Genomic DNA, 22901 nt, shown 5'->3' on the forward strand with positions numbered 1-22901 from the left:
AGGTTGGAAGATTTTGTCTTGTTATGTACCTCCTCCTCTCTTTTAGGGAACATCCAGTTTCAGAAAGGAATGTGTCTCTGAAGTATGTGCTGCAGCACATGGAGGCTGCCCCAAACATTACCCTTCATGCCTTGATCGGGATGCGCAAATGGTCAAGTAAAGCGAAGAGCTGTGACATCAAGGAGCCTTTCTCCCGCTGCCACCTGCATGATTTCATCCTCCTGAATGTGGATCTCACACAAAATGTACAATACAACCAGAACAGGTGGGTATTCCAGCGCTCGCTGTCCTCATGCGACAGGTCTTTTTATAGCTCAGCACATCATGTACTGATCTCGTTGGGTCTATATGAGTCAAGCATGGTAGGTATTTGAGTTGTGCAAATGTCCCAGTGTTGTCTCTTGCTGTAAGTGTAGGCCAGTTGAGAGATGAGGACCGGAAAATATTATTTAAATCCTGTGAATGAAATAGTTCTGTTAGAGGTACATGGACAATGAAATTATATTGAAAAGTGAACCATGTTCTAGCCTTTTCAGAGGTATTGATGTACATATCTGGTTTAGTACTCTACACCTGTTTCGCCACCAAATTACTTCACTTTACTCAGTTTATATCTTGCTAGTCTCTAGTAATTGTTCCTTATTAACATGGTTTATTGTGTAATGTGAATATTATATAGGTTTGATAGAGCATTTTGGTACAATATGTTTGATACAAGGCTTAAATACTAGTCAAAGAAACAAGTGTATAACTTTTTTCGAAGCATGGTATTTGTTAATACAATTAGGGGCATACTTAAGAGCCCTTAGTGGCGCTATGCCCATGTGCCGTATTTACAAGGTGGGGTTAATCCACTTTTTGTGGCTTAATGCAAACTTGTAAATATGGCCCCTTCACATGCAGCCCTTTGCCTGGAAGGGGCGTGCAATGAGTGTTGCTGTGGGCATGCCAAAGCAACACCCATTGCATTTTGACGCTGCCTCATATTTACGAGATTTCGTAAACCTGAGGCAGCACCAAAATCTAATACTAACCCTGCACAACGAGGAGGAATAACTTTATTCCTCTTCGTTTTTTGCTTTTTTTATGCGTGCTGCAGAATATAGCATGCATAGAAATAGCAAAATGCCAAACACAATTGTTTAGGTGCGGGAAGGTGCCCCTTCCTGCACGTAAACAATAATTTCAAAATTACGCTTTGGCACTTCTGTGTGTGCTGCATTTTGCAGAACACACAGAAGTGCCAAATCGTCATTAATGATTGTTTATGTGCAGGAAGTGACACCTTCCCACACATAAACAATCAAACCCCTCAATGCAGACATCCTTGCACGATGGTGCAAGGATGCCTGAGTTGGTGCTAGGCAGCTCAATTTAGCGCCAGAGCAGGGGGAAATGCACGGGTACACCTTATTCAATTAAATACGGTGCATCCATGCGTTGTGAAAATGATGGAGCGTGGCATCATTTTCTGTTGAATTTGGGACTTAATGCCTTAATCGGAGGGCCACAGAATTTTGGGTGAAAATGGCGCATCTGGTAAAAAAAGGACAGTGGATTATGGTATTTATCAAGTGCTATTTGTGCCGCGCACCATTCTTAGTTAAAAATGGGAAAGTGTTCTAATTATGCAAGTTTTTTCACTTCTGAGATAAGTATACCTTTTGGTAGACTTGCACAATTTTGCACATCTTCTCTTTACTTTGCAGCAGGTTTATCTCGTGAAAATCTTACCGGCAAAATCACTTGGGATCAAGTGAGGAGCTCAATTATAACACTTTTAACTTTTTCTCAAATGTTTTCTGGTGCATCAACTTCCTTGTGGGACTCACTGCCACCGGTCTTTCGACCCATTCATTCCAAGCTGTTTACATTTTACAAAAACCTGATCGCTTCTCTTCTCACTTCATTTATTAGCTGATTGTTTGAGTGCCACTATCATGGCTATTGTATTGGTATGTGTGTTATGTCAGTTTTAAAGTGTTATATATGTTAAATTGTAAGTGATGAAGTGCATGTGGCCTGCTCTGTGCTAAGGCAATGTGCCTAAAAAAATAAATGATGAAACAAAAAGACAGCCAGGAAATATATTCTAAATGGTCCTCCAAAAGTGGAGGTGAAGTGACGTTCACCATTTCAAAAGAGGATATTTAGAACAATCTAGCATGTATGGCTAGCCTCTCATTTAACTATATGGCTAGATGCGGCACAATCAGTTTAATTTCTTTCTTGATCACAACCGTGGAGCACATATTAAGGGCATTTCTGTAATGTGAACCTCAACACATGGGCAGCTGACTTCTTTACAATGAACATGCATCACTGGCTAAGAAATTAGGTCTGAGTTAATATGCTAATGCCTAAGGTGTTAGCACAATAGCGCAAGGCACACAAGAGGGAGCCAGCAAAGAAGAAAGCAAGGACTGTGGTTGTAAGGTAGCCCCTCATGCAGTGTAACACAAGCACTCAAGAGGAGGCTGAAGGATACACTCTCACAGCCAGTAGCATTAGGTGAGAGATGAATACTCTGCTCAGCTGGGTCACAATGTGATTGACAAGAGAATGGCTGAAAAAGGCAGTACTCAAAAGGTGGGATTACTCTTGGCGAGTCTGTAGGGGCCTGCAACAGTAAAGCAAATTATGACCTAAATAAAGCTCTTTTGGAAGAACGGTCCTCATTCTTTAGGCTTTTAATGCTAATGCTTGTTTTACTGTCTTTGTTATCTTGCTATGTTGGAATTTCTAGGAGAGCTAAGGTTTGCGCCTAATAGTTTGGCAGTCTCCAAAGATGAGCTGTCACAACTGGTACAAAAAGTGTCATGAAAAAATATTTAGTCACTTACCTGTTTTGATCTGAGTCTGCAAGAGAATATAAAAAATTCCCATGCCCCACTTTAACTTCTAATATCTGAGATTGTGATAATTTAATCAGAATAGATTTAGGAAGCCAGAGAGGAAGTGGATTGGATAAGAAAAAGAAGAATTGATCTATTAATCTGGCCTTCAGATGGTCTGCAAAGTCTCTTGTGCATCACACGGTCTTCATAATGAACATAACTCTTCAGATCAAGTGAGATACGGTCTTTAATTAATAGTAAACAAGGCGAGGGATTTACTGGTTAAAAGCGTAACCAGTGTATGCCTACTACACTTGCTGATTCTTGTTTTCATACTTTTGTGTCTTTAATTACCAGAAGTACACAGGAATCATCAAGGAGGAACGAACAGTCTAAGCTTTGCACAAGCAGGCTATTGTTTACTAATATGCTAAAGTTTGATTCTAATGCTGCAACTAACTTTATGAAACATTTTATATCAATACCTGTACATCTTTAATTAACAGCATGCCAGGAGTCATGCATCTAATTCTGTTACATCACAGAATAATTACATTTGAGGCTTGGCAAAATGTTAACAACTGCGCACAGTTATTCTAAAAAAGGTAAATTAAAACACTTCCGTGTTATTAAAAGATGCTAGCTGAAGTTCTTCACAGAACAATATCTCAGGTAGAGATGCGTTGAGCCGATAAGTCATGTAGTGAGAAATAACTTGAAAGTGAGGTTGGAGATCTGAGGAAGCAGCTGAGAGAAACAATGGCCTTTTTAAAGCCAAATGGCGAGGAAGGTCTTGAAAGGGAAGACAGAGGTATGAAAATGGCAAGAAGAGGCACACAGAGCTTTTGGAAGCCATGAAGTGAGTAATGGCGTATAATGTAAAGTAAAAGGAAACAAGCAATAAGCAAGTACAATAAACAGGAAACACTTAAGTATGCCAGAAACAGGTACATTCAGAATCGAAAGCAGCCTTTTTCTTGAAAGTTTGTTTACTACGCTGCATTCTTCATCAACATTTGTGTTGCAAAGGAATACTATAAGATGCAGTGTGATGCCAGTCTTACTGCAGCATCGCCGAAGGGAAGAAGAAGCTAGAGTGCAACCATCCACCTGTTTCTCCACATTATGATACAGGGGGGGCTTGACATAAACGGTTTGTAGTAGGTTAGTCCCTGCAGTAATGCCTTAGCCAAAAATCCTAAAAGTTTCTCTGCCTACCTGCCCTGCACAGAAACATCACCTGCACATTGGACCTAGTAACAGTTTTCTGGAAAAGGCAAAAATTATATATTAGGGTATCCAAGAAATTGTATAGACTACAGTTAACTAACCCCAAATGTATGGTTAAATGCCACTATATTGTGGTGAACTACCACTATATTGTTAAAGTAAGTAAATATCTAATCTTCTTACCTTGATGATATAGTAATAGTTGATACAGTGGATGCAGTGTTTTTGTAGGTAGATACTTTGACCGTGACACCAAAAGTAACACATTGGAAAATTTAACATTAAAAGCATATAGCTTATGTAGGAAGTTGGCTCTGTATGCACTATTTCAAGTAAGGAATAGTATGCACAGAGTCCAAGGTTTCCCCTTAGAGGTAAGATAGTGGCAAAAAGAGATAATACTAATGCTCTATTTTGTGGTAGTGTGGTCGAGCAGTTGTCTTATCAAAGGAGTAGTGTTAAGCATTTGTTGTACACTCACAGGCAATAAATGAGGTACACACACACTCAGAGACAATTCCAGGCCAATAGGTTTTTGTATAGAAAAATATATTTTCTTAGTTTATTTTAAGAACCACAGGTTCAAATTCTACATGTAATACTTTGCATGAAAGGTATTGCAGGTAAGTACTTTAGGAACTTTGAATAATCACAATAGCATATATACTTTTCAAGTAAAACACATATAGCTATTTTAAAACTAGACAGTGCAATTCTCACAGTTCCTAGGGGAGGTAAGTAATTGTTAGTTCTTGCAGGTAAGTAAACCACCTACGGGGTTCAAGTTTGGGTCCAAGGTAGCCCACCGTTGGGGGTTCAGAGCAACCCCAAAGTTACCACACCAGCAGCTCGGGGCCGGTCAGGTGCAGAGTTCAAAGTGGTGCCCAAAATACATAGGCTTCAATGGAGAAGGGGGTGCCCCGGTTCCAGTCTGCCAGCAGGTAAGTACCCGCATCTTTGGAGGGCAGACCAGGGGGTTTTTGTAGGGCACCGGGGGGGAACACGAGTTAGCACAGAAAGTACACCCTCAGCAGCACGGGGGCGGCCGGGTGCAGTGTGCAAACACACGTCGGGTTTTCAATTGGAATCAATGGGAGCCCAAGGGGTCTCTTCAGCGATGCAGGCAGGCAAGGGGGGGGCTCCTCGGGGTAGCCACCACCTGGGCAAGGGAGAGGGCCTCCTGGGGGTCACTCCTGCACTAGAGTTCCGATCTTTCAGGTCCTGGGGGCTGCGGGTGCAGGGTCTTTTCCAGGCGTTGGGATCTGGGAGTCAGGCAGTCGCGGTCAGGGGGAGCCTTGGGATTCCCTCTGCAGGCGTCGCTGTGGGGGTTCAGGGGGGGCAACTCTGGCTACTCACGGTCTCGTAGTCGCCGGGGAGTCCTCCCTGAAGTGTTTGTTCTCCACAAGTCGAGCCGGGGGCGTCGGGTGCAGAGTTGCAAGTCTCACGCTTCTGGCGGGAAACGCAGTTGTCTTGAAGTTGCTTCTTTGGAAACAAAGTTGCAGTCTTTGGTGAACAGGGCCGCTGTTCTCTGGAGTTTCTTGGTCCTTTTAAAGCAGGGCAGTCCTCTGAGGATTCAGAGGTCGCTGGTCCTGGGGAAAGCGTCGCTGGAGCAGTTTCTTCAGAAGGGGGGGAGACAGGCCGGTAGAGCTGGGGCCAAAGCAGTTGGTGTCTCCGTCTTCTCTGCAGGGTTTTTCAGCTCAGCAATCCTTTTCTTCTTAGGTTGCAGGAATCTAGTTTCCTAGGTTCTGGGGAGCCCCTAAATACTGAATTTAGGGGTGTGTTTAGGTCTGGGAGGGCAGTAGCCAATGGCTACTGTCCTTGAGGGTGGCTACACCCTCTTTGTGCCTCCTCCCAAGGGGAGGGGGTCACATTCCTATTCCTATTGGGGGAATGCTCCTTCTGCAAGATGGAGGATTTCTAAAAGTCAGAGTCACCTCAGCTCAGGTTGCCTTAGGGGCTGTCCTGACTGGCCAGTGACTCCTCCTTGTTTTTCTCATTATCTCCTCCGGCCTTGCCGCCAAAAGTGGGGCCGTGGCCGGAGGGGGCGGGCAATTCCACTAGCTGGAATGCCCTGTGGTGCAGTAACAAAGGGGGTGAGCCTTTGAGGCTCACCGCCAGGTGTTACAGCTCCTGCAAGGGGGAGGTGATAAGCATCTCCACCCAGTGCAGGCTTTGTTACTAGCCACAGAGTGACAAAGGCACTCTCCCCATGTGGCCAGCAACATGTCTCGAGAGTGGCAGGCTGCTAAATCCAGTCAGCCTACACAGGTAGTTGGTTAAGGTTTCAGGGGTCACCTCTAAGGTGCCCTCTGGGGTGTATGTTACAATAAAATGTACACTGGCATCAGTGTGCATTTATTGTGCTGAGAAGTTTGATACCAAACTTCCCAGTTTTCAGTGTAGCCATTATGGTGCTGTGGAGTTCGTGTTTGACAGACTCCCAGACCATATACTCTTATGGCTACCCTGCACTTACAATGTCTAAGGTTTGGCTTAGACACTGTAGGGGCACAGTGCTCATGCACTGGTACCCTCACCTATGGTATAGTGCACCCTGCCTTAGGGCTGTAAGGCCTGCTAGAGGGGTGACTTATCTATACTGCATAGGCAGTGTGCGGTTGGCATGGCACCCTGAGGGGAGTGCCATGTCGACTTACTCGTTTTGTCCTCACCAGCACACACAAGCTGGCAAGCAGTGTGTCTGTGCTGAGTGAGGGGTCCCCAGGGTGGCACAAGATATGCTGCAGCCCTTAGAGACCTTCCCTGGCATCAGGGCCCTTGGTACCAGGGGTACCAGTTACAAGTGACTTACCTGGATGCCAGGGTGTGCCAATTGTGAAAACAAAAGTACAGGTTAGGGAAAGAACACTGGTGCTGGGGCCTGGTTAGCAGGCCTCAGCTCACTTTCAAATCAAAACATAGCATCAGCAAAGGCAAAACGTCAGGGGGTAACCATGCCAAGGAGGCATTTCCTTACAGCTTAACATTGACATAACATTGGGAAAATGAGTAGGGATTATTGCCGAAGTGCTATCAGAAAGGCGAAAAGACACAGAGTACAATGCTGATCAGGGATGTTTTTGTTAGATTTCACTGGCAACGTTCATGAAATCATTCACTAAAAAGCATCAGCAGCACTCCTGTAAAAAGTGCAGAAATCCTTAGCCCATTTGAAAATGTTCTAAACTAAGAGCTTTTCAGTTTAAGAACGTCCTTAAAAAGGTTTGCCATTCTGAGATAGGTTTTCAATATATAATTCAATAGTGTTTCTTTTTTCATGAAAAGTGTTCCCAAGCAAAATGGAGATTTTTCAGGAATCCTACAGTGCTTTCAGAACATTTTCATATAAGTCCATATTACATTTTACCCCATGGAAATATATTCATAAAATGAAATTTCTACCGAATGTGTGGCAAATTCCCAGTGTGTTTACAGAAATATGGGTATTTAGACAAAATATCGGGAAAAAAATATTGTTTGGACAAAATATTGTGAGGAGAATGTCGAGGACAAAAGTATTGTGAAGGTAAGTTTCTATGGGTCAGCAAAGTTTTACTGTATATAACTCCACATATATGTACCTGATGAAATATATATCTTCAAGGTACGTATATGTGTAGTTAAGAATAGTAAATTTATAGTTACTTATATGAGCTTACCTTCTCAATATTTTGATCCTCAATACTTTTGACACAATATTCTGTCCACATAATATTTTTGTTCCTGATATTCTGTTAGTGATCCAGAATATGTGTAGAATGCTAAGAGTGAAGTGAACAAAATAGGCATTAATTTCCTTTGTAACTACATATTGCAGACTTTTATTGAAATATTCAGCATGTTAAAATGGTATCTGCATTTACCCAGAATTTCTGCAGCATAGAACACGCCCACACAGCAGGAAAGTTCAATTCTGTCAATGTCACAGTAACTTACTGGTAATCTTTACTTCTTACAGTTTAGGCATGTTAGTAATAGTGCTTCCAAGCCTCCTCCTTTTGGCATCTATACTCCAGCGTCTCTTGTGTGGTAAACACAGGAAGCTTCTGGAACCATGCAAAAGTTCGACCTGAAGAAGAGGTGGCTTACAAAATAATATAACTGGCAGGTGAATTTTCTGTCTCCTGGAAAGGACTCACCTCACACATCCGGACTGTGATGAGAAAAAGAGACTAGATGGTCACCCCTGCCCATTCTTAGTTAAACCACAAAAGTATGTTATTTTTATGACAGACATTGTGTTTATTAATTGGAAGTGCTGTGGTACCAAATATCATAAAAACAAGTTCCATCAACTAAATCCATAATTTGGATATTGAATAACGAAATATACTGAAAGCATGCCAAACAGAGTGACTTCAACTTTATGCTAACTTACTTTCTTTACAACTTTATTATTATAACAAATTGCTAAAATAAAATGTCAGTCGTTGAAAAGGCTACTTCCCCCCCACTGTCAAAATTTGCATAATATTGTACATGGAATTACTTACTTTTGCTGTTATGTTCTCCTTTATATGCAAATGTATATAACAGAAGAGGGGTGAACTCAAGTAGTGCCATTAAGTCTTTTTTCCCTTTCCTTTTAATTATGGATTTCTCAGTTAATTATTTCCTCTGTATAAACCAATTACATGTAAATGAATGTCATGGTTAATATGTATGTGGGAGAGCAATTGGTATCAGTGAAAGAGAAGGTGGGTGTTTCCATTTAAGTGCTAATGCTTTTTTGGTATTCTTTTTTATTTAGGTTTACCTGCAATGATGTTGACTTCAATTTGCGAGCACACAGTTCAGGGCTTTTGATCTGTAGGTTCAATCATTTCAGTGTAATGAAAAAGCAAATTGCAGTCGGAGGGCACAGGTCCTTCCATATCAAACCTAAGGTAAGTGAAAAGAAGGGTTGTGGCTTTGTCAATGCGATACTGTGTGTACTGTTTTTTCCCCAAAATCCTGATTATTTTCCCATTCTTTTTCATTTGAAGGAATACTGAAAATGAATTTACATTGGGAGCATTCAATATTTTAATCAATACTGTAACGTACAAGTTATTATAACCCAATGACAATGTTACAAACTTTCTAAAATGGCAAGTTACTCACATTTCTTAGCCGGCCTTGAATATACAGAACTTTAAACACACAAAAAGTGATGGGAGCAATGCATGTAAATAGTCTAACCACTGGCAGTCACTCGGAGTAGCATTCCAACCCATCATTGTTATACCCAAAATGCCACCTCATATTACACCCAGCCAAATTCAAACCAGCCTTGGTCCTACTCAAATAGTAACATTCCACCATGAACGGCCAAATCAGGTCCTCTCTGAAACAGAACACAAGCAACCCAAGACCAGTTGCAACCTCTTTGGGTCTCTGCAGTGGGGTGCAGCTTGGTTCCAGTAGCTCAGTGAGCACAGGACTCATGTCTAGGCATACCCTTGGCCAGTCAGGGCATTTAATCAAACACACAAAATGTGATGGGGTAATACTTGTAAAAGTCTAACCACTGGCAAACATTCAGGATACCATTCCAACCCATTATTTTGTTTTGGGGTGGCATAGTAAGCAAAATAACTGTTCCTACTGGAGAAGGACCAAGGCTGATTTGCATACAGCTGAATCTAATCTGAGGTGGCATATTGGGCAAAAAGAGGGATTTGAATGCTGCCCTGAGTGATTGCCTCTGGTTATATCACTTGCAGGCATTCCTCCATCACCTGTTATGTGTTTGATATACAGATTTTAAAATATAACAGACACAAAGCTAACTCAAAATAAAAAGTAACTTATTAAAATGTTTACAATAAAAGTTAATATTATACCAACATTTATATCCACCACCTAACCGCATTATAGTAGATATGTTTCTACTATAGGTCTTATAGTTTTTAAGGACTGCCCTATATATTTCACAAAAACAGAATAACAAGAAATGCACACAGTTTGCTTTAATTCCACTGAACAAGGCCAAATAGGGGTACCATGAACAGTAGTTTGTAAATCCACATATCTTGATAATATGCAATTTGCCCCATCGATATAGTTATTACAATCTTAAAATTGTAGATTTCAGACTTACCTCAAATGCTGCTTGGGACTCCAGTCTTAAAAGCACTTATGTTACTTATATTTCTTTTGATATTTTTCTGCAATATTTGTTCTCTATTAGCTGTACAAAGTCGATGTGAGCCCCTCACCTACTGAACTAAAAAGTCACAGTTATAGAGAGAGTGTGCTTTAGGGCTACCTGCCACCCACCTTATAATAGCAGCCAAATTCCTGGTACTCCTTCATTTTTCATTTTATAGTAAATATACTATCACAAAATAGGCAAGCCTTACATTGCAACTTTTAAATATACATTATTTCTACATTATATTTTCAAACCTAGAGTCAGGGTATAGTAAAAGTATTTCGGATTCCAGCCTTGCGCAGTGCTCATAAATCTATCCCCTTCCTTACAGTCCATCATTATACAAAGAGTAAATATTGGAACTGAACATTAAGAAAGTAAAAACTCAAGCTTGTAGTATACCCTTGATTCCTTCGTCACAGAGTTGCCCAGTTCTGTTATGTTGTATGCTCTCCATGCGTATTATATTGGACAGAACTGTGGATAGGCTTTTTTAATTCCTTTGTATACATGAAGAAATTCTCTCATTGCATTCTTTGAACGGGATGATAAACATTTTTGTGTGGGCCATCTATAGGCAATATATAAGAAAAGTAAATGTACCATGGCCTCTAGAGCACTGATATTGCATTGGAATTTTGACTGTTATTGTACAGACCACTGTCCTCCCAAACTCTTAATGCTAGAGTGCCCAGTTGCATTTCCAGGCAATCAAAAGTTTTCTTAGAAAAACACTATGAGATAGTTGTTTTTTTCCAGACACCAGATGAGTTTCAACTCAAAATATCTAAGACCCATACTGCTACTAGCAGCTTTTCCAATAATAGTTTTTTTGACATGTACCCATGACTCCCCAAGTCATCCTTTGTAATCATATTTAGGGCACTCTAGCATCCTTCCCATTGTAACCAAATACTTACTGTTTTAATGTAATTCAGCCATGATGTTGATGAAAATGTAGGGGTAACTAATGTTTTTCTTCAGTTTATCCCTTATCATAAGCAGCTCTTCTCTCTACCAAGGGTGTGTATTATGTTTGGGTGCACTGTCTCCGTTTGCACCATGGTACAACTTTAAGTGGATGTTCTATTTGCAAACAGGGACTGTATGCCCTATACTTGATAACGTGCTTCTCCCAGGGCAGCTGTAAACTCGTGCTGCTTTAGGAACAGTGCATTAATTAAAGGCAGACTGGCTGATTGAAGGAGGCTGTGCGCCTTTCGCAGTTGATGAAATCACCCTTTAAATCAATGTATAAAGCTACGCTAAACATTTTATATTAAAAAAACAGTCTTCCTTTAGAGGAGTATGTGAAATACAAACCCTAACCACCCACATACCATATTGCAAGTAGATAAAAATAAGAATATAATGAGGACACACATCAGCTTCATACCCAAAGTTGTTTCACTTTAATCACTCCATTCACCTGCCTGCCTTTTTATAACAACCAAAAACGCAAGGCGAAACATCTTTACATACACTAGCAGTTAGAAGAGCAATGCACTTCTTACAAATAAGAAAAATCAGCATTTTCTGTAGCACATGCTTCAAACACAAAGGGGAAACTTGTATACAAGAGAACAGTAGCATAATGGATAGTGTAAGCTACTGGATTATGCTCTTATTTAGGATTATGCTCTTATTTAGTGAGGAACGTCTAAAAGGGTAACCCAGAGCCTATTGCACACACAAGGAAGCAAAGGCTTCAGTGTATTTCATAGGAAACACATCCCTACAAGACCTTTGTAGAGCTGCCACATGGACTTCAGTGCTCATATTTATTAAACACTTTTGTACACATGTAAAATCAAGAAGAGATTTTCAGGTCAGACAAAAAGTACTTACGCAATTATTTGTATGTACACACTTCAAGGCCCTCCACCAATTAAAGGTGATAGTGCTTTAAAAATAATGTGTAAAGAAATGGCTCCCTGTTGCAGTTACCCCCCACTTTTTGCCTGATACTGATGCTGACTTGACTGAGAAGTGTGCTTGGAACCTGCTAACCAGGCCCCAGCACCAGTGTTCTTTCACCTAAAAATGTACCATTGTCTCCACAATTGGCACAACCCTGGCACCCAGGTAAGTCCCTTGTAACTGGTACCCCTGGTACCAAGGGCCCTGATGCCAGGGAAGGTCTCTAAGGGCTGCAGCATGTCTTATGCCACCCTAGGGACCCCTCACCCGGCATAGACACACTGCTTGCCAGCTTGTGTGTGCTGGTGGGGAGAAAATGACTAAGTCGACATGGCACTCCCCTCAGGGTGCCATGCCAACCTCACACTGCCTGTGGCATAGGTAAGTCACCCCTCTAGCAGGCCTTACAGCCCTAAGGCAGGGTGCACTATACCACAGGTGAGGGCATAGGTGCATGAGCACTATGCCCCTACAGTGTCTAAGCAAAACATTAGACATTGTAGGTGCAGGGTAGCCATAAGAATATATGGTCTGGAAGTCTGTCAAAAACGAACTCCACAGCTCCATAATGGCTACACTGAATACTGGGAAGTTTGGTATCAAACTTCTCAGAATAATAAACCCACACTGATGCCAGTGTTGGATTTATTAAAAAATGCACACAGAGGGCATCTTAGAGATACCCCCTGTATTTTACCCAATTGTTCAGTGCAGGACTGACTGGTCTCTGCCAGCCTGCTGCTGAGAGCCGAGTTTCTGACCTCATGCGGTGAGAGCCTTTGTGCTCTCTGAGGACAGAAACAAAGCCTGCTCTGGGTGGAGGTGCTTCACACCTCCCCCCTGCAGGAACTGTAACACCTAGCAGTGAGCTTCAAAGGCTCAAGCTTCGTGTTACAATGCCCCAGGGCACTCCAGCTAGTGGAGATGCCCGCCCCCTGGACCCAGCCCCCACTTTTGGCGGCAAGTTCAGGAGAGATAATGAGAAAAACAAGGAGGAGTCACTGGCCAGTCAGGACAGCCCCTAAGGTGTCCTGAGCTGAGGTGACTCTGACTTTTAGAAATCCTCCATCTTGTAGAAGGAGGATTCCCGCAATAGGGATAGGAATGTGACCCCCTCCCCTTGGGAGGAGGCACAAAGAGGGTGTACCCACCCTCAGGGCTAGTAGCCATTGGCTACTAACCCCCCAGACCTAAACACGCCCTTAAATTTAGTATTTAAGGGCTCCCCTGAACCTAAGAATTTAGATTCCTGCAACTAACAAGAAGAAGGACTGCTGAGCTGAAAAACCCCTGCAGAGGAAGAACAGAAGACACCAACTGCCTTGGCCCCAGACTTACCGGCCTGTCTCCTGCCTTCCAAAGAAACCTGCTCCAGCGACGCTTTCCAAGGGACCAGCGACCTCTGAATCCTCTGAGGACTGCCCTGCTTCGAAAAAGACAAGAAACTCCTGAGGACAGCGGCACTGCTCCAAAAGAACTGCAACTTTGTTACAAGGAGCAGATTTAAAGACCCCTGCAACTCCCCACAAGAAGCGTGAGACTTGCAACACTGCACCCGGCGACCCCGACTCGACTGGTGGAGAACAACCAACTCAGGGAGGACCCTCCGGCGACTCTACGACTGTGAGTAACCAAAGTTGTCCCCCCTGAGCCCCCACAGCGACGCCTGCAGAGGGAATCCCCAGGCTCCCCCTGACCGCGACTGTCTGAACTTCATTTCCCGACGGCTGGAAAAGACCCTGCACCCGCAGCCCCCAGCCCCTAAGGAAACGGAACTTCTGTGCAGGAGTGACCCCCAGGAGGCCCTCTCCCTTGCCCAGGTGGTGGCTACCTCGAGGAGCCCCCCACTTGCCTGCCTGCATCGCTGAAGAGACCCCTTGGTCTCCCATTGAAAACTGAAGGAAACCCGACGCGTGTTTGCACACTGCACCCGGCCGCCCCCGCGCTGCTGAGGGTGTACTTTTTGTGCTGACTCGTGTCCCCCCTGGTCTGCCCTCCGAAGACGCGGGTACTTACCTGCTGGCAGACTGGAACCGGGGCACCCCCTTCTCTCCATTGAAGCCTATGTGTTTTGGGCACCTCTTTGACCTTTGCACCTGACCGGCCCTGAGCTGCTGGTGTGATAACTTTGGGGTTGCTCTGAACCCCCAACGGTGGGCTACCTTGGACCAAAAACTGAAACCTGTAAGTGACTTACTTACCTGTGAAAACTAACAAAACTTTACCTCCCCCAGGAACTGTGAAAATTGCACTGTGTCCACTTTTAAAACAGCTTATTGTGTTTTATGTAAAAAGTATACATGCAAATGAAATGATTCAAAGTTCCTAGAGTACTTACCTGCAATACCTTTCAAATGAGATATTACATGTAAAATTTGAACCTGTGGTTCTTAAAATAAATTAAGAAAAGATATTTTTCTATAACAAAACCTATTGGCTGGATTTGTCTCTGAGTGTGTGTACCTCATTTATTGTCTATGTGTATGTACAACCAATGTTTAACACTACTCCTTGGATAAGCCTACTGCTCGACCACACTACCACAAAATAGAGCATTAGTATTATCTCTTTTTACCACTATTTTACCTCTAAGGGGAACCCTTGGACTCTGTGCATGCTATTCCTTACTTTGAAATAGCACATACAGAGCCAACTTCCTACATTGGTGGCAGCGGTGGGATACAAGACTTTGCATTTGCTGGACTACTCAGCCAATACCTGATCACACGACAAATTCCAAAAATTGTCATTAGAAATTGATTTTTGCAATTTGAAATTTTTCTAAGTTCTTTAAAGTCCTGCTAGGGCCTTGTGTTAGTCCCTGTTAGCATTTCTTTTAGAGTTTAAAAGTTTGGTAAAAGTTTGAATTAGATTCTAGAACTAGTTTTAGTTTCTTAAAAAGTATTCCAACTTTTAGAAGCATAATGTCTAGCACAGATGTGAATGTGATGGAACTCGACACCACACCTTACCTCCATCTCCAGATGAGAGAGCTAAGGTCACTCTGTAAACTAAAGAAAATAGCAATGGGCTCCAGACCTTCCAATCTACAGCTCCAGGAGCTGTTGGCAGAGTTTGAAAGAGCCAACCCCTCTGAGGATGGCAACACAGAGGATGATGATAGTGACTTGGAGGGTGATTCCCCCCCCACCAGTCCTATCTAGGGAGAACAGGGCCTCTCAAGCCCTGACTCCAAAAATAATAGTCAGAGATGCTGGTTCCCTCACAGGAGGGACCAACCTCTCTGAAATCACTGAGGACAATCCTAGTGAAGAGGACATCCAGTTAGCCAGGATGGCCAAAAGATTGGCTTTGGAAAGACAGATCCTAGCCATAGAAAGGGAAAGACAAGAGATGGGCCTAGGACCCATCAATGGTGGCAGCAACATAAATAGGGTCAGAGAGAATACTGACATCCTAAAAATCCCCAAAGGGATTGTAACAAAATATGAAGATGGTGATGACATTACCAAATGGTTCACAGCTTTTGAGAGGGCTTGTGTAACCAGAAAAGTGAACAGATCTCACTGGGGTGCTCTACTTTGGGAATTGTTCACTGGAAAGTGTAGGGATAGACTCCTCACACTCTCTGGAAAAGATGCAGAGTCTTATGACCTCATGAAGGGAACCCTGATTGAGGGCTTTGGATTCTCCACTGAGGAGTATAGAATTAGATTCAGGGGGGCTCAAAAATCCTCGAGCCAGACCTGGGTTGATTTTGTTGACTACTCAGTAAAAACACTAGATGGTTGGGTAACTGGAAATGAAGTGCATGACTATGTTGGGCTTTATAATTTGTTTATGAAAGAACACATTTTAAGTAACTGCTTCAATGAAAAGTTGCATCAGTATCTGGTAGACCTAGGTCCAATTTCTCCCCAAGAATTGGGAAAGAAGGCAGACCACTGGGTCAAGACTAGGGTAACTAAAACTTCCACTGGGGGTGACCAAAAGAAAGGGGTTACAAAGCCTCCCCAGGAGAAAGTGGGTGACACTAGAAACAAAGAAAAAGAGTCCTCTGTAGGCCCCCAAAAACCAGAACAGGTGGGTGGGCCCAAAGACACAACCCAAAACAAAGGTGGGTACCAGGGTAAGAACTGGGATGCCACTAAGGCATGGTGCCACAACTGTAGACAGACAGGGCACCACACCAAGGACACTTCTTGTCCCAAAAACAAACCCCCTAGCAAAATCCCAGGAGTAACCAGTGTAGCCATTGGGGATGACTCCTCAGATGAGGAGGTCTTCATAGCCTTCAACTGGAAAAAGGGCCCAACAGGTGAGCTGGAGATTCCAGAGGGAAGTAGACACTTCCACCACCTACAGGTGAATGGAATCCCAGCCACTGCCCTGAGAGACACTTGTGCCAGTCACACCGTTGTGCATGACAGGCTGGTGTTCTCAAACCAGTACATCCCAGGTGAGATGGCCAGGGTAAGAGTTAGCCCAGACAGGGTCACTGATAGGCCTGTGGCTTTTGTGCCCATAGAAGTGGGTGGGACTTTTAGCTGGAGAAGGGTGGTAGTCAGTACAGACCTCCCCCTTGATTGTCTCCTTGGAAATGACTATCCAGAGGTTAGTCAGAGCCCAAGAGAGGAACTGGTCCAGTGCCAGTCCTCTCCCAAGGATTCTGGAGGTGCTGCCCCTGCAGTAACTGCAAGTAGGCCCCAGAAGAAAAAGAAAAGAAAACAGAGTAGGAAGGGTGGACAACCTGTAGCCAAGGTTCCAGCAAGCCAATGATATCCTGCTCCAGTAGGGGAGAACTCCAAAAGTGGCACTGGTAAAGTCCAACCTGTCCCACAAGAAGTCCTGGCTAGTCAGGCAACTGTTAAGCCTGAGTGGGTAGCTCCTCAGCTAACAGAAGAAAGAGTGGAAGAAGGGTGTTTACTACAAGATGTGGTAACCCCCCACTCTAATACAGCAGACAGGCACCCTGAACCCAAAGAAGCCTGTAACTTAGCCCCTTCCCTTGTAGGTGAAGAGCTAAAGGTGTGGTTCTGGGCACTGACAGTAGTCAGTGGCCTCTGCTGGGTGTTAGCCTTTATGGCTGCACTATCCTTGGCATGGTGGTCTGACCCCATGCCAAATAGCAAGTTAGGCCCCCTGACCCTGTTGGTCATGGTGGGGTTACTCCAGCTCTGGGTAACCTCTTTGGGTAAGCTAGGGGTGACCCTGGCTAAGATAAGATTAGCAGAGGTGGATACCTCTAACCTCAAAATAGAGAGAATGGGTGGAGACATTGAAGACACAGACAAGAGGCAATTCAGACTAGGTCCTATCACTGTGGAAGTGGGTCAGTTCCCCAGAGGGAATGACCTGAACAGGAGGATGTAAGGCAGAGTAGGCCCTGCAACAAACCAGCCTATTTCCTCTACTCTTCCTCGCCTGACAGACTAGGAAGACTCTCCCAGCTTTGGCTGAGTCTCCTGGCCTTTGGGCTGGGGGGGGGCTTGTGTAAAGAAATGGCTCCCTGTTGCAGTTACCCCCCACTTTTTGCCTGATACTGATGCTGACTTGACTGAGAAGTGTGCTGGGAACCTGCTAACCAGGCCCCAGCACCAGTGTTCTTTCACCTGAAAATGTACCATTGTCTCCACAATTGGCACAACCCTGGCACCCAGGTAAGTCCCTTGTAACTGGTACCCCTGGTACCAAGGGCCCTGATGCCAGGGAAGGTCTCTAAGGGCTGCAGCATGTCTTATGCCACCCTAGGGACCCCTCACCCTGCATAGACACACTGCTTGCCAGATTGTGTGTGCTGGTGGGGAGAAAATGACTAAGTCGACATGGCACTCCCCTCAGGGTGCCATGCCAACCTCACACTGCCTGTGGCATAGGTAAGTCACCCCTCTAGCAGGCCTTACAGCCCTAAGGCAGGGTGCACTATACCACAGGTGAGGGCATAGGTGCATGAGCACTATGCCCCTACAGTGTCTAAGCAAAACATTAGACATTGTAAGTGCAGGGTAGCCATAAGAATATATGGTCTGGAAGTCTGTCAAAAACGAACTCCACAGCTCCATAATGGCTACACTGAATACTGGGAAGTTTAGTATCAAACTTCTCAGAATAATAAACCCACACTGATGCCAGTGTTGGATTTATTAAAAAATGCACACAGAGGGCATCTTAGAGATGCCCCCTGTATTTTACCCAATTGTTCAGTGCAGGACTGACTGGTCTCTGCCAGCCTGCTGCTGAGAGACGAGTTTCTGACCCCATGCGGTGAGAGCCTTTGTGCTCTCTGAGGACAGAAACAAAGCCTGCTCTGGGTGGAGGTGCTTCACACCTCCCCCCTGCAGGAACTGTAACACCTAGCAGTGAGCTTCAAAGGCTCAAGCTTCGTGTTACAATGCCCCAGGGCACTCCAGCTAGTGGAGATGCCCGCCCCCTGGACCCAGCCCCCACTTTTGGGGGCAAGTTCAGGAGAGATAATGAGAAAAACAAGGAGGAGTCACTGGCCAGTCAGGACAGCCCCTAAGGTGTCCTGAGCTGAGGTGACTCTGACTTTTAGAAATCCTCCATCTTGTAGAAGGAGGATTCCCCCAATAGGGATAGGAATGTGACCCCCTCCCCTTGGGAGGAGGCACAAAGAGGGTGTACCCACCCTCAGGGCTAGTAGCCATTGGCTACTAACCCCCCAGACCTAAACACGCCCTTAAATTTAGTATTTAAGGGCTCCCCTGAACCTAAGAATTTAGATTCCTGCAACTAACAAGAAGAAGGACTGCTGAGCTGAAAAACCCCTGCAGAGGAAGAACAGAAGACACCAACTGCCTTGGCCCCAGACTTACCGGCCTGTCTCCTGCCTTCCAAAGAAACCTGCTCCAGCGACGCTTTCCAAGGGACCAGCGACCTCTGAATCCTCTGAGGACTGCCCTGCTTCGAAAAAGACAAGAAACTCCCGAGGACAGCGGCACTGCTCCAAAAGAACTGCAACTTTGTTACAAGGAGCAGATTTAAAGACCCCTGCAACTCCCCGCAAGAAGCGTGAGACTTGCAACACTGCACCCGGCGACCCCGACTCGACTGGTGGAGAACAACCAACTCAGGGAGGACCCTCCGGCGACTCTACGACTGTGAGTAACCAAAGTTGTCCCCCCTGAGCCCCCACAGCGACGCCTGCAGCGGGAATCCCCAGGCTCCCCCTGACCGCGACTGTCTGAACTTCATTTCCCGACGGCTGGAAAAGACCCTGCACCCGCAGCCCCCAGCCCCTAAAGAAACGGAACTTCTGTGCAGGAGTGACCCCCAGGAGGCCCTCTCCCTTGCCCAGGTGGTGGCTACCTCGAGGAGCCCCCCCCTTGCCTGCCTGCATCGCTGAAGAGACCCCTTGGTCTCCCATTGAAAACTAGAGGAAACCCGACGCGTGTTTGCACACTGCACCCGGCCGCCCCCGCGCTGCTGAGGGTGTACTTTTTGTGCTGACTCGTGTCCCCCCCGGTGCCCTACAAAACCCCCCTGGTCTGCCCTCCGAAGACGCGGGTACTTACCTGCTGGCAGACTGGAACCGGGGCACCCCCTTCTCTCCATTGAAGCCTATGTGTTTTGGGCACCTCTTTGACCTTTGCACCTGACCGGCCCTGAGCTGCTGGTGTGATAACTTTGGGGTTGCTCTGAACCCCCAACGGTGGGCTACCTTGGACCAAAAACTGAAACCTGTAAGTGACTTACTTACCTGTGAAAACTAACAAAACTTTACCTCCCCCAGGAACTGTGAAAATTGCAGTGTCCACTTTTAAAACAGCTTATTGTGTTTTATGTAAAAAGTATACATGCAAATGAAATGATTCAAAGTTCCTAGAGTACTTACCTGCAATACCTTTCAAATGAGATATTACATGTAAAATTTGAACCTGTGGTTCTTAAAATAAATTAAGAAAATATATTTTTCTATAACAAAACCTATTGGCTGGATTTGTCTCTGAGTGTGTGTACCTCATTTATTGTCTATGTGTATGTACAACAAATGCTTAACACTACTCCTTGGATAAGCCCACTGCTCGACCACACTACCACAAAATAGAGCATTAGTATTATCTCTTTTTACCACTATTTTACCTCTAAGGGGAACCCTTGGACTCTGTGCATGCTATTCCTTACTTTGAAATAGCACATGCAGAGCCAACTTCCTACATAATGCACATAATGTGAACCTAAAAAAGACTGGGGTAAATTACAATAGCATTGTGGATTGCAAGTTCTCTAGATTCACATATGAGCATCCCCCCTCCTCTAGAGAAAATTCATGCTGTAGAAAAAATGGGCTACTTACAATAGTTCTCAGGCTTGGAACTCCTCTAGATTCACATGTGACCCACTATTCTCTCTAGTTAAGATGGGGAGTAGATGCAAACAAAAAAAAACAAAAAGAGTAGAAAATAGATTATGGCATTGTGGGCTTATGTTTAGCATTATACATAGGCATTGCTGATAGCCACAAAGAAACAACTTTTACCTTTATGCACAGTTTCTGGACCCAACCACTATATGGCAGAATAATGTGTAGCAAGTGAATCTAGAAGTGATTGAAGCTCCATAACTATTGTTACAGATAAGTAACCAGTTTCTTGCCATTGCTAGTGTACCAGTTGGTTTGCAGTAGGAATTAAGCTTTCACTTGGAGCACTGAAATCTAATAAAATAAAGAAATGGTGATTGAGTCCCTTTAATTCAGAAAGTACAGTGATACATTGGCTTGTCATAAAGGCTTTGCAGTGCTTCTGAATAAGTGGAGAGGCTGCAGAATATAGTCAAATGAAAAAAATGCTAGTCAATGCCTTCTATCATTGACATCATGTAGGATGTTGCATCTAACACAATGAAAACAACATTCTTCATAATAGTTTGTCATCCATTGTAAGTTTAACTTATATGAAATACCTGTGCTTTCTTTCTCTCAGATGTTAGACACTCCAGTTTCTATTGCACCTGCTCAATATATTTGTGCTCCAGACAGCAAACATACTTTCTTGGCTGCACCGGCTCAGTTGCTACTTGAAAAATATCTTCAGTATAACAGTCATCGCTTCTTCCCTCTCTCACTGAAGAATTATAGCCATCCAGTGCTGTCAGTGGATTGCTATCTCAACCTAGGACCACAGGTAGTGTATGCAAGCCAACACCTTGTGCAAGTATATAAAGAATTAAATCAGGTTTATTGTAACACTTGGACTTGTGGATTATGTAATTCTCACTAAATGTTTCGGCTTGTTATAAAGCCAATGAAAAATGATTGAGTAGTCTGTTGCGTTTGACGTTGCACACCACTCACTATATTATAACCTCTCACTATAGGAATACAGCAATTACTTATTAATTTTGAATTCATTTGTAGTTTTGTGCAGTTCTTCTACTGTGATTTCAAACAAAAGGTATGCCAATGTCATTTAATAGTGAAATATTGTATTATTACGTTAGTTGGTATCAATTTATATGTTCTTTCACAATGCCTTTTTTCCACCCTGTTTTCAGATTGCTGTCTGCTATGTAAGTTCGCGGCCTCACTCAATAAACATCAACTGCTCTGGTCTGGTATTTAGCGGCCTTGTCTTGCACCTGTGTGACTCCTTCGTAGTGGCCAGCTTTTTGAAACAGTTTCATTTTTTGAAAGGTAAGGTACCAAGCCTTTTCTCATGATGTTAAGCCAGTAGTGCAGGTCCAGTATTAATTATCCTGGTAGGAATAGCTGCACTGTCTTTCAAGAATAGCCTGGACTAGGGTGGGTGCTGGTAAACACAGAAAATGTTATGTTTTCCAGCTGCAAAGGTTACTCTTCCTATAACGCAACCTTTTCTCAAATTAATGTGGAAGGAAATGGGTACAGGGAATGTTGTATAAAAATTAGATCAATGTTAAGCCATAAGTTGTACTTGTTTTTATTACTTTTGCCATGACTTTTACAGCTGCTCTGTTTTGCATTTCACTGACTGAAATACACAAAACTAGGAAAGCACATCTTTGGTGCAGTGGAGTCACAACCGAAGGAAAAATTCATTGTCTGCTATATCTTGTTCTTTTTTAGGTTGAGCTCCCAAGCGCTCTGGCCTGTTAGAATCTATCTGTGGGCTTTTTAATCATGCCCACCGCACGCCCATCACTATCACTTGTTCATGGTCTTGCCTTTCAAAAATCCTATCTTATCATTGGTAAATACTTTACCTTTGTCCCTCCTTGGGGAAGTTTTGTTACTGCCTTGGCCATCGACCCTGTTACATGGATAATTGCACTTTTACCAATACGTTTGACTGTGAGCAAACATCTTTTTCCTTTTGTGTCTCTTGTTTGCGATCATGCTCATGGCAGCCGTGGCACTTTGAATCGGCTTGCTTATGTCAACTGTTTTACTTTTCATTTTCAATTTATGTAGCAAGAAAAGTCCAGTTAGGATTTTACAACGTTAAAAGCTCTAACTCAAGCAAACGCGAGACCCATTGGATTGCAAATGCTTGCTTTACATTTATTTTTATTGATTTCTGTGCCATACAGCACAATTTGATTAGACAGCTAAATAACAGTGCCCAAAATCCCCTCCCACTGCCCAGTCCATGAAGTTCCAGTACATTGCATATGACAAAACATCACCAACAGCACAATCACAACATAGTGCTTGGGCACAGACATGGGTATCTGGTCCATAGTTGCTAAACTAATTTTCCCCACCCTCAGGGAACAATTGACACAGCCACTCACTTTAAATTTTACCATATTCAGTTGGACAACCGCTGGCACTGTACACTACCTCTTCAGCCACTGCACAGAAGTCCATGCCTCGGTAC

The 22901-nt window shown here is 43.9% G+C and overlaps 1 protein-coding gene across 4 annotated transcripts in view; it reads left to right on the forward strand.

The window, feature by feature from the left end:
- The window catches only part of GREB1 (growth regulating estrogen receptor binding 1), a 932876-nt gene that overhangs the window by 884032 nt on the left and 25943 nt on the right, over positions 1-22901 (forward strand). For all 4 annotated transcript variants that reach the window (XM_069235945.1, XM_069235948.1, XM_069235946.1 and 1 more), the window contains 4 exons: positions 47-265; positions 8818-8953; positions 21027-21227; positions 21598-21736. In XM_069235945.1, coding sequence (XP_069092046.1) covers positions 47-265; positions 8818-8953; positions 21027-21227; positions 21598-21736 — 695 coding nt within the window. The remainder of the gene's footprint in view (positions 1-46; positions 266-8817; positions 8954-21026; positions 21228-21597; positions 21737-22901) is intronic.

This window comes from Pleurodeles waltl, chromosome 5, assembly GCF_031143425.1.
Source record: "Pleurodeles waltl isolate 20211129_DDA chromosome 5, aPleWal1.hap1.20221129, whole genome shotgun sequence".
In the NCBI taxonomy this organism is placed as follows: Eukaryota; Metazoa; Chordata; class Amphibia; order Caudata; family Salamandridae; genus Pleurodeles; species Pleurodeles waltl.